The sequence below is a fragment of the Dryobates pubescens genome, chromosome 9, assembly GCF_014839835.1.
Source record: "Dryobates pubescens isolate bDryPub1 chromosome 9, bDryPub1.pri, whole genome shotgun sequence".
NCBI classification, from domain to species: domain Eukaryota; kingdom Metazoa; phylum Chordata; class Aves; order Piciformes; family Picidae; genus Dryobates; species Dryobates pubescens.
Genome location: NC_071620.1, coordinates 32,068,036 through 32,084,557, shown reverse-complemented (window position 1 = coordinate 32,084,557; position 16,522 = coordinate 32,068,036). Strand labels below are relative to the sequence as shown.

The window sequence follows — 16,522 nt, the reverse complement described above, 5'->3', positions numbered from 1 at the left end:
TGCAAGTACTGACTTTAAAGTGCCTTCCTCCACAGATCACTCAGTGATAGAGTATGTCTGAAAAGTACTTCCATGCTTAAGGAAAAAATAATTATAAAGGCAAATATATCTTAAACTCAAACAGTTACTCTATCATGAGGCCAGGGGGATATTAATACTGTTCTGTCCTGCCTAGAATGATTTGTTCCTGAAGACTGATTTAAATGAAGTGCTTGTTTCTTTCTGTCCCAGTTCTCCTCTTCAAATCTCTCCTGTTACTTTGTTCTCATTCTTAGGCCTTTTTTTTTCCCCTCCTGTGAACACTGTCAGATAAGGGTGTCAAAAAATAACAACCAGTTTTTAAGAAAAAGTAAAGGGAAGTGATATTCATAGGTAGAAGATGCCAGCTTTGATCTGTAGCAGACTAACAGGCCTATTCATTCACTTTCCCTCCAGTTCAAGGGAGACTACAATCTGCTATTTGGAAAATATAAAATAATGACTCCAAATGCTCTTTCTAAAGATTGTAACTTAATATTAAACACACAATTACAAGAAAGGGTGAATTTTGTACTCCAAGGCAGCTACCTCAAAATAAAATAAATGTTAAAGATGCAATATAAATGATGCTTTTAGGGCAACTGTGTACATTAATACCAAAGCAATAATATTATGCTCACTCTCCACAACATTAATCAACAAAGAAACAACACATTTAGCAATCTGTCCACTTAAGAGTCCTAGCTTCAACCACCCAAGTTTAAATAGCCAAACTAATGTCTTCCAAAATATTGAGACGTTGCTACTGGTCCTAAACTGGAGTAAAATAATACCAGAAACATAATAATATTAAATATTTTGACCAATGTCTCCCAGACTAAATAGAAACATTGGTACTAGCATTGTGTTTTGAGGAAATTAATGATGAAAAATGAAAAATCGTTATAGCCAAGATAGGAATAGCTTGCCCATCATTCATTTAGATCAGATACATCACATTCCAACTGGTTTAACTGGATATGTATTGCTGGACCTAAATTTCTATTAAAATAAAAGTGAACTTTCAAGGATCTGGAAAACGATCCAAGGACCTGTGGCCCCGGTGCTATGCAGATGCCCCAGCATTGGTTTCTTGCATTTTAAACACTGCCACGGCGCACCGCTGGCGATTCCGTTTTCAACTCGAGGACTTCACCTTCAAGTCTCCCAAGATCTGCTGTTTCCAGTACAAGGACAGTAGCAGCCCGGCAACTCCACGCCGGGCAGACCGCAGCTCCTACGCCCTTGCAGCCACACTGCTGGGCCACAGCCCTACAACGCGACTCGAGCGCCCCGGCTAAAGCAGCAGTGCCGCCCGGGGACGCTGATGGCACACAGGGTCTCACCCTCTTGTTTCCCAGGGGGGCGCCCGCAGGGAGCCCGCCGCTGGTTCCAACGGTCGCGGAACCGACCGCGGCCTGCCTACCCTCGCGGCTCCGGGCCCCACGGCCGACCGCGCGGCAGCCGGCCCGCCCCGGCCCATGACTGTTTCTAGGACATCAAGGCAGGTCCGCACCCCGCTGCCCCTCACTTTTCCCCGGAGCGGAGAGAGCAACGCCACTCCCTGTTTTTTGCCCCGCTCCCCGGTGAGGGCCAGGGCGACCCGGCGACAGGGCTCCAATGGCCCCAGCAGCCACCCCAGTTCCCGATTTGCTTTAGCTATTCCCTCCTGTATACAGCAGTCCACCTGCAAAAGACGCGGGAGTGCCGGCCCAGCTGTCAAGCCCCCGGGCGTCCTCGTGGGAGGACCAGCAGGTCCAAACTACCGACGGGCCCTCCGCTGCCCCGGTGACACCGCCCCGCCGTGGTCGCGAGCTTTCTCGTGAGACTGTGGCACGGAGCGCAGCGAAATATTTTGGCTGCTGCCGGCTGCTGTCGCGGCTTTCTGCGCGCGCAGAGCGGGAGGCGCGGCGAGCCGGCCGTAATGGCGGATCCCAGCTGAAGTAGTGGCGCGTCTGACGGAGGTAGGTGTCTGGGCTCGTGGTTGAATTCTCCCCTTCCCTGCCTCCCTCTGCTTTTCGGTCGTGACAGTAATGGCCGATTTACCCTCTCCCTTAGCCTGCTCTGCCCGTGTCCCGACCGCGCGGTGCTCCTGTCCCCTGTGGCGCCTTTGCTGGGTTCTGCGTTAAAGGTGGGAGGGGGAGCTGACTCTTTTGGCGGGAACCTCCAGGATGTTGATGGATGAGTTGGTGCTTGGGAGTCGGATGCCGTCAGCAGCATGGATGCTCGGTGATGGTGTCGAGCGAAGACGGGCTCCAGGCCGGGTCAGGTGGCGGTCCGTCTGAGCGCCACGCTGCCGCTCGCCCGCGGGCACGGAACGAGCTTGCCCTGGGGTGAGCCACGCTGGGCCGAAAATGGGTCTTAGATTACTCTACACTTTTAGTTTGTGTAAGCCTGAGGATAAAAGCCTGCGGCTTTACCAGAGACACCTGTCGGCAAACAGAAGAATGAACAGCCCTTTTCCACCTGGATGAAAATTATCTTTGTGGAAAGAAGCACTCCTGCTATACGCAAGAAGATCAGTGAGGGATGACCAAAATAGTCTGGGGCAAGGGAAGTTTTGCTTCTGTCAAAACATCAAAGGCATTTTTGTTATTTACTGGTGTTCTTTCCCCCTCCTCCCCCCTTTTTTTTTTTATTCCCAAGAGAAGTATAAAGTTCTGTAGGTATAACTTGACAGTTTCAGAAGAATATGTTAGCTTCTAATTTTATTACTAGCAGTTATTTCAGTCTGTCAGAGTAGCAGGAGGAATCTGTTTATTTGCTTGTGAAGAAGAGATTTCACGCATACATATGGAACTACTGCTGATAGTGAGTGATGTGTTCTAAAAAAAGATTTGCCATGTCATTTGGAAAGAATATTTGAATGTCTTTGGCTAAAAATTACTCTTAATCTTTCCCTCTCATTAAAAAATTTAAGCTCCTGATTGAAAACAGAAGTCTGATGGAGGTCTGAAAGAATTTAATTCTATTAGACTGACAAAAAAAAACTGAAAGAAGGACAGAATGATTAGTGCCTCTGATCAGGGGAGGACACAAACCATGAGGCTACAGTTCCACCTGGTCAGTCAGTTGGCATGTCTGCTCAGTCTTAATGAAGTCAAACTGAGCAAGAAACGTATTTTTGCAAAGGGAGGATAAATGCCTGTTGAACAGTAATATGAATGCATGGTTTTCTGTTTGCTAGTTCTGTTTATTCATGTCCTGTGTTTTTTCTCTTTCCTCCTCCCCAGTATTATTATCCGAGAGGATTAAACCTTGCTCAAAAAGGTATGAGTTTTAATTTGGCTGTATTCTTTCTTTTGTGGCCCACTGACATAAACTAAGCTTATTTGTTTGGCCAGCTGTTTTGCTATATGAAGTTAAAGCCTTGTTTGTTTTATTCTTCACTGTCAGTTAGGAGCATGTTGTGTTCTCCCTGTAAACTGTGACTCGCCCTTGTGTGAGTTCCTTAGTAAGCTGTTGAGGCATACACAAACCCAAGTTTCCAGTGGTAAATCAAACTTTATTCTAATCATGAATGACACACAACACAGTGTGGGGCATGTAAATAATTTTTATAGGTTTCTATACCAAATAATAGGTTTTTTTTTTTCCCTTTTCCTGAAAACTGATCTGGATCTTGAGATCCACTAGGAGGTATACATATATAATTAATTTTAATCTTCTAGTATATTATATGAACCAGATGATAACCTAGCTATTTTACTTTATCTGGGAATAGTTGTTCTGTATCTTGTACCTGAAGAATTTTTATTTTGCTATCAGAATTTTAATTTTGCTCCCAGATGTAAGGCCTGTGTAATCAGGAACTCTGGGAATAGTTTGGCTTGTGTTCAAAAGGACTGTGAAGATGTGTTGAAAATAACTGTGCACCCATTTTCAGCACACAAATAAAAGAGGAAAAACATCCTCTGAAGCAAGTGCTTGAAAGCTGTATCTTGTTTCTCCTGTGATGTGCATGGAAGCATAGCTATTGCATACTGTGAACTCATTATTTTGCGGTGGCACCTGGTGTGGTTAAGAATGCTTCTGTCTTGGATATGTCATGTCTGAAATGCTGCAGAGTTCTTGAATTAGAAGATAGTAAGGGACAGATTATTAGGAACAAACTGTGTGTTTGGACTCTCAGGGGAAGAGAGCATCAGGCAGTATCTGAATAGTTGATAGTTTTCATATGCTCAGTATCCCTCAGATGTATATTGTAGGTGGATTTGGGAATATGTCTGACTTTTCTTTATGACAACATACGCAGTAGACACTAGGCACTAAGCCTTGATTTTGTGTTCAGCTGTTTGCTAATACCAGTCTTTTCTAATGCCTCTTGAAGATGCCTGCTGCCTGTGATTCTGTGCTTGAAGATATTGAAGATATCGTGTCAGCAGAAGATTTGAAGCCACACGATCGTCAGTTTGTAAGACAGAATGTCTTCCCCAAGGTGCGGAAACGCAACTCACAGAACGCTCAGACGGATGATGACCCCCCAAGCGACAGGTAAATTCTTCTCATATCTTGTGTGTGCTCTCAGCTTCTGAAAAGTTAGAAATACACATTATCTCATAATGTAAAATCTCAATACAAGATAAAAATGATCAAAGTAGTGTTTATAAAATGTGGTGATACCGAATCACAGGAACCTTCAGGTTGGAAAAGACCCTCAGGATCACCAAGTCCAACCCATAACCCTATTCTACAAGGTTCACCCCTAAACCATATCCCCAAGCACCACATCCAAACGACCCTTGAACTCATCCAAGGTTGGTGACTCAGCCCATTCCAATGCCTGACCACTCTTTCCATGAAAATTTTTTTCCTAATGTCCAGTCTAAACCTACCCAGTCACAGCTTGAGGCCATTGCCTCATGTTCTATCACTTACTACCTGTGAGAAGAGACCAGCACCAGTCTCTCCACAGTGTCCTTTCAGGTAGTTGTATAGCGTGATGCCATCTCTCCTCAGCTTCCTCTTCTCCAGACTGAACAACCCCAGCTCCCACAGATGCTCCTTGCAGGTTGTGTGCTCCAGGCCCTTGATGACCCTCGTTGCCCTTCTCTGGACATACTCTCAATGTCTTTCCTGTAGTGAGGGGCCCAGAACTGCACACAATACTCAAGGTGTAGCCTCACCAGTGCCAAGCACAGGAGGACAATCACCTCCCTGTTCCTGCTGGCCACAGAGTTTGTAGTACAAGCCAGGATGCCCTGTGCACACCGCTGACTCATACTCACTTGACTATCTACCAAAATACCCTGGTCCTTCTCCAAGAAGCAGCTTTCCTACCACCCATCCCCAAGTCTGTACCTTACTGTGGGGTGGTTGTGACCCAAATGCAGGACCTGGGACTTGGCTGTGTTGAACTTCATACAGTTAGACTTGGCCCATTGATCTAACCTGTCCAGCTCCTGCTGTAAAGCTGCCCTACCCTCTGGCAGATAGACACAGGTATGCAGTTTGGTTTCATCTGCAGTCTTACTGGGGGTGCACTCAATCCCTCATCCAGATCCTTAATAAAGACATCAAGGACAGGCTCCAGTACTGAATGTTGGTGGGCACCACCAGTGACTGGGCACCAGCCAGATTTAACTCCTTTCACAGAATCAGAGGATGTTAGGGGGTAGAAGGGACCTCTGAAGATCTTTGAGTCCAGCCTCTCTGCCAGAGCAGGACCATAGACTCTAGCGCAGGTTGCACAGGAACACATCCAGACAGGTTTTGAAAGCCTTCAGAGAAGGAGATTCCCCAACCTTTCTGGGGAACCTGTTCCAGTGCTCTGTGACCCTTGAAGTAAAGTTCTTCCTTGTGTTGAGGTGGAACTTCCTGTGCTGTAGTTTACATCTGTTGCCCTTTGTCCTATCACAGAGCACAAGTGAGAAGAGGCTGTCCATTCCTTGACACCCATACCTCGTATATTGATACACATTTATTAGATCCTCTCTGATTCTTCTCTCTCCAGAAATAAAGAGCCTCAGGTCTCTCAGCCTTTCCTTATCAGGCTTGTGTTCCAGTCCCTTGGACTCTCTCAAATAGATCCCTGTCCCTCTTGAACTGGGGAGCCCAGAACTGGATGCAAAAATTCCAGGTGGGGCCTCATTAGGGCTGAGTAGAGGGGGAGGAGAACCTCCCTTGATCTACTGGGCACATTCTTAATGCACCCCAGAATAGCATTGGCTCTCTTGGCCACAAGGGCACATTTATGTCCCATGGATAACTTGTCCACCAGGACTCCAAGGTCCTTATCCACAAGGTTGCTCCCTAGCAGATCACCTCCTGTCCTGTACTGGTGCAGTTTATTGTTCCTTCCCAGGTGCAGGACTCTGCACTTGTCCTTGTTGAACCTCATTAGGTTCCTCTTTGCCCAGCTTTCCAGTCTGTCCACATCTTGCTGAATGGCTGCACAGCCTTCAGGTGTATCAGCCAAGCCTTCCAGTTTGGTATTGTCAGCAAACTTGCTGAGCAGATGCTCTGTCACTCATCAGTGTCATTGATGAAGATGTTGAATAGGATTGGACCCAGCACTGATCCCTGGGGGACTCCACTGGTTACACGTCTCCCCCTGGACTTGGTACCATTGACCACCATTCTTTGCACTCTATTGTATAACCAGTTCCTAATCCATCTCACTGTTTGTTCTTCTATCCCACACCTCCTGAGCTTGCTCACAAGGATGTTATGGAAGACAGTGTCAGAAGCCTTACTAAGGTCAAGGTAGACTACATCCACTGGTCTCTCTGCATCCCTCATCTGTGCTATTCATAAACCCATGCTGGCTGCTCTCCTGGTTGTCTTGTATGTGCTGTGTGATGGTGCTCCAGATGACCTGTTCCATAACCTTCCCTTGCACCAGGGTCAGACTGACAGGCCTGTAGATCATCCTTCCAGGCATTCCTGTAGATGGGTGTCACATTAGCTAGTCTCTAGTCAACTAGGACCTCCCCAGTTAGCCAGGCGTCTTGATAAATAATGGTGAGTGGCCCCATTCTCTTGACTCCTGTTCTTTGGATATTGATTAGCATTGGTAAGATCTCATCTTAGTCTTCTCTTCTCCAGGCTAAACATTCCCAGCTGTTTTCAGCCTCCCCTCATAGGAGGAGTGCTTTAATAACCTCCATGGCCATTTGTTGCACCATCTCAGTACATCCTCATCTCTCTTATGGAAGCATCTCATATGAGCCCAGGGACTTACATATGTCTAGTTGCCTGATGTATCCTCTGATCCAATTCTCTTCCATCAAGGGTACATCTTGCTAGTTCCAGTCTTTTCACCTGGTTTCCAGAACCTGGGATTTCATGTGCTTTTTGTGTGTGCATCCTGTGAGTGATAAAGTGAAGCTTCTTTTGAACCTACCATTTTATTTCAGGGGCAACAGTATGCAATAGCTACTGAATGCACCTGTGTTTTTCCTTCTTGTGATTTCCATAGGAACAGAACTAACTTTCTGCTGCAGTGGAATTGATTAAAGCACAGGTGAACTCCATTATTGATCCTTCTTTCTACTGCAGTTCAGAGATGGATTTTTGTGGTTTGTTTCCCCCCTCCCCTCTTTAGTTTCAGCAAATTTGAGTTTTCATTGGTGTTCAAAGGAGATTTTACAAACATAACAAAGCACCCTTATGTCAAGCCCCACAATGGTACATTGATCCTATTCTGGCAGGAGTGTATGGACACCTGAACTTGTGGTGGTCTATAGATACTTCTCACTAGCACTCCATTATCCTAAGTATTCAGGTAATATATGTTACCTAAAAGGTTGTATTTTAGTGTTTTTGACCCAAGAAAGCAAACTAACTTAAGTTGTTTAGACAGCAAAGAGCCTAAATACGTTGTACTACTCAGTATGTTTTACATATCTACTTAATGATCACTAATCTTCACTCAGCTAATCAAGGGGTTGTGTCTTTAGCATGTGGGGGATAAAAAAAAATTTAAGGACAAGACAAATGGCAGTGTTCAGGGTCTGTGTTGTTCTTGTGCTGACATCTTTAGCTCATTGGTACAGTTATGCCAGGACTTTCAGTGAGAGCTGCTTGCAGAATTTTTTGTTGGTTGGTAAACCACTCTATGTGCTAGTTGTGGTACACATCTGCTGTGCCTCTTCTGGAGCCCAGAAAGCATGGATATGGGCTTTCAGATATTAGGGTGCTGGTGGCAGGCTCAAGTTAAGAATTTGTAAAGATAGCTTGGATGGAGGGAATGGCAACCACTAGGTACCAGATGGTGGCCTAATTTCAGTTCAGTCACTTGAAAGTCAAAAAATGATACAATTTTCAGAAAGTTAGGGTTTCTTATCCTCCATCTTTTGTACCTTCTCTATTCTGAAACTCATTCCTGCCACTTGGAATGATTGGCCCTGGACAAGAACTAGGCAGCCACTCCACCACTTGCTCCCTCCTCCTCTCAGTGGGGTGGGGGAGAGAATTGGAACACCAAAAGCAATAGAACTTGTGAGTTGAGATGAAGAGAGTTTAAGTGAAGGAGAATAAGCAAAAACCTCTAATGATACAAAAGCAATCACTTGTCACTTCCCACAAACAGGTTGATGTCCAATCAGTCTCAGAACCATGGCTAGCTTGGAAAGACCAAACCCTCATTTTTTATTACTGAGCATATCATCATCTGGCATGGTCACTTTAGGTCAGTTATTCTGTCCATGTTCCCTTTGAGCTTGTTGTCCATCTCCAGTCTGCTTGTGGTGGGAGTGGAGCACATGGACACAGAAGGTTTTGGTGCTGTGCAAGCACTGTTCCAACAGCAGATGAAGCACAGGTGTATTAGCACCACTGTTCTAGTGACAAACACAAAGGGCACCATATGGGGTGCTGTGGAGACAGTTAACTCTATCCTGGCTGGACCTAATACCCACTCCACTAAAATCAAATGATTATGATGTTTTGTCTCCAACTGTTCTGGTGTTTTACTGTTTGTGTTGCTTATTTTGTATTTAGGGAATTTCAATTAATTGAGTCTGTTCAGTGGACTTACAGAGGAAGCTTGCTTATCTTCTAACTTGCTGTTTTCAATAATTTTTACTTAGCATTATTCCTGGTGTTCAGAAGATCTGGATTCGTACCTGGGGATGTTCTCACAATAATTCAGATGGTGAATACATGGCTGGACAGCTGGCTGCCTATGGATACAAAATTACAGGTAACAATATCAAGCAAATTGCATAATTCAGATTTTTTGGGGGGTGAATGTTCAGAGCTTTCAAGCTGTCATTTTGTTTCCAGTCTGAATTGCACTTTATGAGATCTCCCTTTGATCTCTTTCTGATTTAGAGGTGAGTAGGTGAAGTGTTTTCCTGGCATTAAGCAGAATCATTGCAAGATGAGTGTTTTCAGAATGGGTGTTTCCTGACAGCCATCTAATAGACAGCTTGCAGTGCCTTTTGTAAGCATTCTGCTTACTGAACTTAATTGAAAAGCTTTCCATAAGAGTGGAAGGGAAAGATCCTTGGGCAGAATCTGTTTGGGTTCTCTGATGGTAATTGGTGGAGCCTGAGAGAGAGACCAAGGAAGTGTGTTGCCACTTAGTGTTGTGTATTTGCTTCTGGAGCAGAGGTGAGTGCTCCATGTGAATGATCCTTTGTTTCAGGAGAGACGGTCACTATGATGGAGGTGGGATGATACAGCATTGTATCTTATACACTTGACAGTGCTGAAACTGTTTTTTTTTTCCCTCCCTTCCTTCCAAATTATTAAAAGGACTCCCTGTCAACATCATCTGCGTCCTCAGCTCTGACCAAAATCCATAATCTTGTAGTTGTGCTGGCCACACTTCATCTCCTTTAAGCAAAATGTGCTGAAAGGAAAGCTGTAGAAAGCTGCAAACAGATTCATGTCACATTTCAGTGTGGAATTGTTATCTGAATACTTTTGTGTAGCTTATGATTAGTTAAAAACCCAATGTTCAGTTTTATTTATTAATTCAGGTTTGGGTTTGTCCTGCATTTAAACTTGTCCTGCTTGTACTGAATGACTGCAAAGTTCTTTCATGACATTTTACCAGAAGTACTTTACTCCTCATTCCACAGAATGCTTGTTGCTTTCCTTGTTATTGTTAAACAGTTACATCTCATTGTTCTGTTTTGCAGTTGATCTCTCTGTATCTAAGTAGAAACTAAATACTGAATTACTCAAGTGCTGAACTATTTTAGGGAACCCAGGTGACCCTTAGTCCAGCTCTGGAGAAGATACGCACTTTCCATAAAAATTATAATGTCTTTCAGGGGTTCACATGGGACTGATCCTAGTTAATGTCTTTAATGGACTTGGAAGATAGCATGTAATGGACCTTCAGCAAGTTTCTGCCAAACTGGGGAAAGTGGTTGATAGGCTGGAAACCAGTTCAAAGAGACCTTAATTGAAAGCAGCTTTGCAGGAAAAGACTCTGGGATTAAGGTAGACAAGGGCTGAGAATGAGTCAGCAATGTACCCTTGTAGCTAAAAAGCCAAACTGAATCCTGGGCTGTATTAGCAAGAGCATAGGCAGCAGGTCTAGGTAAGTGATCCTTCAGCTCTGTGGGACTTGTGAGGCAGTATTTAGAGTACTATGCCAAGTGATCCACCTTTGGCCCAATTTTGGGCTCCCTAGGGAAAGAGAGATTGAGCCCAGTGTAGGACCACCAGGATGGTTTTGGGAGCTCGTGATATATGAACAGAGGCTGGGAAGACTGGATTTCTTCAGCCTTAAGAAGAAAAGGTTCATTGAAGATCCTGGTTGCAGACAGTAATACCCAATAGACAGGTACAGAGAAAATATTAAAGGTGTGCAGTGAGACAAAAGACATCACAGTCTTGCTCTCAACAAAGTGGCAGTTAAGATTTTTAGCATCTGGTGCATAACTGACTGCTCACCCTATCCAGCTTTCCATAGAAGAAATGCTAATGTAGAAAGTTTCCCAACATTTCTTGAGTATTACTCATAAATCCCTTTTTAAGAAGGCATTTTACTTTTTATTATAGCAAGTCCTTTGGGAAGTTCAAACAGTGTGTCAACAAGGGATTTAATCTTTTTGTCCTGTACAGTGAAGTAGTTAGTAAGTACTGCTTAACATTATCTACATTTCAAACATTGCTTTTAAATTAAACAATATTGTTTACACAACTCAAAAACCCAAAAAGGTTCATAAGTGTTTTTGTCTAATTCAGGGCCTCTGTTGCTAGAATTAGTTGGAAAGGATCTGTTGCCAGAACTTGAGGAAAAGGTAAAAATGCTTGCTAAGGTGAAAGATTATCTCTTGCCATAGCATCTTGGACACCTAGTACTTAGTGTTTTGATTAGCCTGTGTCCTAGGTATTCCTAAGCTTGATTAACCAACACTTATGAAGAGATGCTGGACTAAAGTTCTCTAGGGAATATAATGTGAGCTTTAATTGCAGTTGCTTCCTCATCATAGAGGAGGTAGCCAAGCAATGTTTCTAGTGTTTTCTAATTACAAGATTGAAAAGAAAAAAAGAGATAAAAGAGGAGCAGCATCAGGCAGACATTGATTGTTAACTAGAAGTTACAGCAAGGCAACATGGTTTAAGCTGACTTAACTGAAACTGAACAATTACAGAAATAATTGTTGATTACTTCATAGAATTGTTTTGGCTGGAAGAGACCTCTAAGATCATCCGGTCCAACCATTAACCCAAGACCACCGTGAGCCACTTCCTAATACTATTCCCTGTCCTTGTATATTGCAAGGATTCTACTGTGCTCTTACTAAGAACTCTCTTCAGGAGATTGAGAAGGGGTGGGGTTTTTTTTTTGTGTGGATTATTTATTTATTTTTCCTCCTTGTCTCTATCTGTTTCTAGTATGCTCCTTCTGTACAAAGAACATTTATACAAAAATGTTGCTTTCAGGTGTGGCTATATCCAGTGTTGAAAGCTGAGGGTTGTGCTGCAGTTACTCCCAGCGAAGACTTCCTTCGTCTGGGGAGAGTGCAGTGTGAATTGGCAATATACAGATAGTTCAATAGCAGCAATGCCAGTTTAAAATCAGGAAGTGCATCAGCTTAAATGTGAAAGGGAACCAGCAGAAGAGGGGAACCAGTGGAAAAGCTGAACCTCTTATTGTACTTGCTTTTACTATGGAGGTAGGCAGTATTCTGAACAAATCTTGCATACCATGCAGCAGGAACACAAAGCTCCTCTGTTAGTCTGAGTCACACAGAAATGTGTGGACCAGCTGCTATCAGTGTAGGGCTGTACCATGGTACTTGTTCTTGTTCTAGAAATGGTATAGCTGAAGGTGGCTTTGCTGGTTCTAAAACTGGTTTTGTTTTCTTGGCAGCATGACTCGCTATATAGCTTAGATATGCCTGCAGACCTACTAGAGTTCTCCCTTTGAGATACAGCCTGGAGGAAGAAGAAACTCTCATGGTACAGACATTAATGCCTACTGTGAAAAAGAGGAAGTGGGCGAGCTGGGAGCTCTCAAATACTGTGAGCTAGATGTTTGTTTGCAAAAGGATTTCAGTCCGTGTGCCACTTCACAGTATGTTCTCTCTGAAAATGGAATCAAATGTGTAGTCATACATAGAAGCAATTGACTTCTGAAGTGAGTAGTTGAATTAGCATTTGTTGACCTCTACAGGTTTCTGGCTCTGTCAGATGAGTTTTGGCCCAGCCTTCTTAAATGCATTTTGATGGACCAAGCAGTTAGGTATGCTTGCTGTTTTGTAATACTTCTGGCTTGAGGCTGCTCAGGTCCAAAACATTCTCTCCTCAGTCACTGTAAAACATGCTTGGGTAGAGGTGGTATGTCTGAAGACATTACTAATAGCTTACAAATAGCAAAAGAACAAACAGTAACTTTTCCTTTTATGAAGAGGAAGCAAAAACTGTTATTAAACTGTTCCTAGTTTAGCTTGTTTGTATGCACTACACTTGGTTTTCTTTAGAAATAGGTGCTGGCATGGAACTTTTTCCTCCTATAGCATGGGATTCCAGAAGCAAAGAGGATTGGAGTTGTTATCTAGTTAATTCAGTTGACAGGTGATACTATAGAACTTTAGTTTTATTGATGTAATTTTAGGCTAGTTTTTGTTCAGGCATCCTTTTTTCTGACTTGCACAATTTTTCTGCAAGGTTGTTGGATGGAAAGGTGCTGTATTTTTCATGAGTACCTTCCTGTGCCTCCTGAAGAGCTCACCTTGTTACTGTGGTTATAGTATTTTTGGCAGAACTTATATCAGTGAGATTTGCCAGTTCCCATTGAAGCTTCGTGTTTATAGTCCATGTTTTGCTCCAATTCTGAAATTACTGTGCAGACTATGTATGCATTCCTCTGAAGCAAATCTCAGATAATATTTGGAAACACTGTTAAAGAAATTCTCTTTTATTACCTCCTGTTAATTTTCTCAACACTTGTCAGTTTTGTTTACCAGTGGATATAGCTGAGGTATCCTTAAGACTGTCCATCTGCTCAAACAGCAAATTTGAGTAGAAGAAAGAAGGAAAAAGACAAGGAAGAACAAATGCTCTGATCTGCTTAACACCTCACGGTGAAAAGAAGATGGATGTAAAAGGAAACCTTATCTGCTGTTGAAAATGATGAGGTGCTACAGTCTAGTATAGACTCCAGCGTTAAAAGGCATTGCCTACTGTTCCTTGTGTCGCATGAACCACGCTTTCTCAGACTTTGGCCATCTCCACAAAGTAAAATGTGCTGCATCATCCATTTTATTCATCCAAATGGAAAATAAAGATAATGACTAAGACTTTACAGGTGTTGACTCATGGCTTGTGAATTCAGAATCTGGTGCTTTGTTTTGCAAGTACTTTTCTACTGCACAATAAAATTCTAATAACTCCAGACTTTGATGCAATTTGTCCTAAAGTGGAGATCTCTGAAACAGGCTGCTGCATTCTAAGTATTTGGCAGCCTTGCATAGTGGTTGATGAAGTCTTTTAACCAAGGTTTCTGCTGTATTCCAGTGTATGCTTTTAGTTGCTCAGAATCAGCAGCTGATCTTTCAGTTTTTTGCTCTTCACCCAGCTGATTATGCTTCTCTGTTGCTTCAAAAGCGTCATGTAAAACAACAGTAGTGATTACCACGTAGTTTTGGGGTGCTATGGCTATGCTTGAGATATTTTTTTAGTAATCTTTTTTAAGGTAAAATAAAAATTAGCTGCTCATTAAGTGTTTGGTCTTTAGCAGTCAGTTAATTCAAGTGTAGTCTTTGCTGTACTTTCCAAATGATTCTGACTGCAGTGACAAAATAAAAAGGTAGCTTATAGTATTTTTCTTTTTGAGGAGGGGGTTTAAATACACAGAATATTCCAGACAATTCTGTTTTCCCTGACAGCACTGTAGCCATGAAACTGTCGTTCTCTGTGAAGCCCCTGAGTAATGGAGACAAGTGAACTAAGGTGCAAATCCTGTGTCATTTTGTACCCTTGCTGTGGAATTCCCTTGTTGTCTGTCATTTGTAGAATCTCAATCCTGTATGATTTCTGCATTGCTTGAAAACCTTTACACACCTGCCTTTACCATTTTTGCAAACAGGTTCCTCTTTCAGATTCAAACTGACTGATAACCTGGATGTAGAAAATTTTGGTTGCTGGCACTGAGAGAGGCAGTAATTAATTTCTATACCTGTTGTTAAGGTGAGAAATATCTTAACAGATGCAGTGATATGGCGTCCTTGTCACAAGTTTGCTTTGTGTTTAGATTCTTGGTCCTTAGGCCTGAAAACCCTTCTCTGTTCTGTGCAGTTAGTGTGAGTGCTTGGGATGTGAGTTTGGTGGGTTTTGTTGTGTCTAGTCTCTTTCTTTTGCTGCTGCTGAAATAATTGTTGGAGGTATGAACTCTTGTTATCTCATTAGAATCTGAAACTCTGGTGGTGAGATGGTTAAGAGGATGAGGAGAGAGGGTGAAATGGGACATAGAGGAAAAATGAAAGGTGATATCCATGGGATGAAACAAATGGGACGGTGTGAATGTAGACAATCAAGATTTCACAGATATTTGGGAGGAATACAGGTATTCTCAGTGGAGCCTGCAGTGTCCACTTAGGCAATGAGTGGGATGACGGGTCTGGAGTATGGAGTTAATATTACACCATGCTGTGATTAAGCCGCAGCAGTGCATGTTCCCCAGACCTCTGTAAACTAAGGTATAACTGGCAGTTTTGGCAGCTGTGTGTTACTGTATTACTGCTCCTCTGCTCCCTGTAAAACTACCTAGTGTGTGTGTGGCTGGAGTTGTGTTACCGGCCGCTTCTGACTTGGAGTACAATATATACACACACACACACACATATATATATATGGCCATTTGGTGGGAAGTTTTTCTTACCTCAGCTTTCTCAACACCAACTTCTTATTCCCATTAGGCAACTTCCCTGTTAAGTGGTGTATCTGCTTTGAGTATGTTGTCTCCATTACAGGATAGAACTCTTAATCCTCAAACTGGGAAATGTTTCTCCTGTTTATGGGACAACTAGAAAGAACTACTGTGTGTTTTCTCTTAACAACAGCTTCCTGTATCACTGCCATTACACCTTGGTCTGACAAATGTGTGCTGTTTCTTTTTTTTATCACACTTCAAATCACCTGTTTCACAGTTCATCTAAATTGAATTGATTTCTTTTTGTGTTTTTTTTTTTCTTTTGCAGTTGGGAGGTGGCCTGAGAGGCTAAATAAATCCTGCATGCACAATGTGTTCAGAGACACCATTAGAGAGATTACATAGGCAAATTTAAGCATGCATACTTGTTTAGGCGTAATTCCAGTGGCAAAGCAATTGACTGTACTCTCTAGTGGTTGTGCAGTAAGGTTTAGTTCTGGTAGTGCTCAGCTTCATGTAATCCAGAAGAATGGATCTGAAAAAGATTGAACCATGGAAGGTAAATTTCAGCTTTTGGTAACATGCATCCTCATATCTGCTGTATGTCCCTGTAGTAGATGGTTAAGCAATCAGTAAATGAAGCATAAATAGTAGTGATTAAGTGAGTTCCACATGCACATACAGGTGATGTGGAGTTTTGTAGAGTGCTCTGCTGAGACAGTCTCAGGTTTCTCATTATTCTCTGTGCTACAGGTAATTCATAGAAGATTTTTAAAAGCTAGTGGGAGAACACACCCGATTTTTGACCATATATTCTCAGAGGTAGGAGCAGGATCATATTTTGATTAGAACGTTTGTAGGAGCAGGTGAAAAGGCCTTGCTTGTTAGGACAGATGACTGGGGAATAGTGGAGAAGGGTTAATGTTTACTCCAGGCTTTTGCTATAATTTGGCTCTAGTTTCATTTGCCAAGAATGGTGAAACTTAGCTGCAAGTTCCTTGGTTTTGAGAAATTGCTGGTTGGGTTAAAATTCTCTAAACTTGCCATAAGACTTTAAAAAGCCTTTGCTGTCCAACTTCGCATTAAGATGCTTTTAATGTATTTCAAGAATACTTGTTAACAATTCCATATGGGTACCTGTGCATGTGTGAGCTGCTAGGCATTATGCATTATAGGAGACATGGCAAGCCAAAGTGACTTCCTTTCTGGCTTGTTGCTGATAAG

General features: G+C 42.8%; 1 protein-coding gene across 1 annotated transcript in view; it reads left to right on the top strand.

The window, feature by feature from the left end:
- Positions 1–3,249: 3,249 nt before the first annotated feature.
- Positions 3,250–16,522, top strand: part of CDKAL1 (CDK5 regulatory subunit associated protein 1 like 1) — a 439,319-nt gene continuing 426,046 nt past the window's right edge. Inside the window, exons 1-3 of the mRNA XM_054164266.1 lie at positions 3,250–3,288; positions 4,349–4,512; positions 9,051–9,163. Of these exons, the coding sequence (XP_054020241.1) occupies positions 4,349–4,512; positions 9,051–9,163 (277 nt within the window). The 5' untranslated portion in view covers positions 3,250–3,288. The remainder of the gene's footprint in view (positions 3,289–4,348; positions 4,513–9,050; positions 9,164–16,522) is intronic.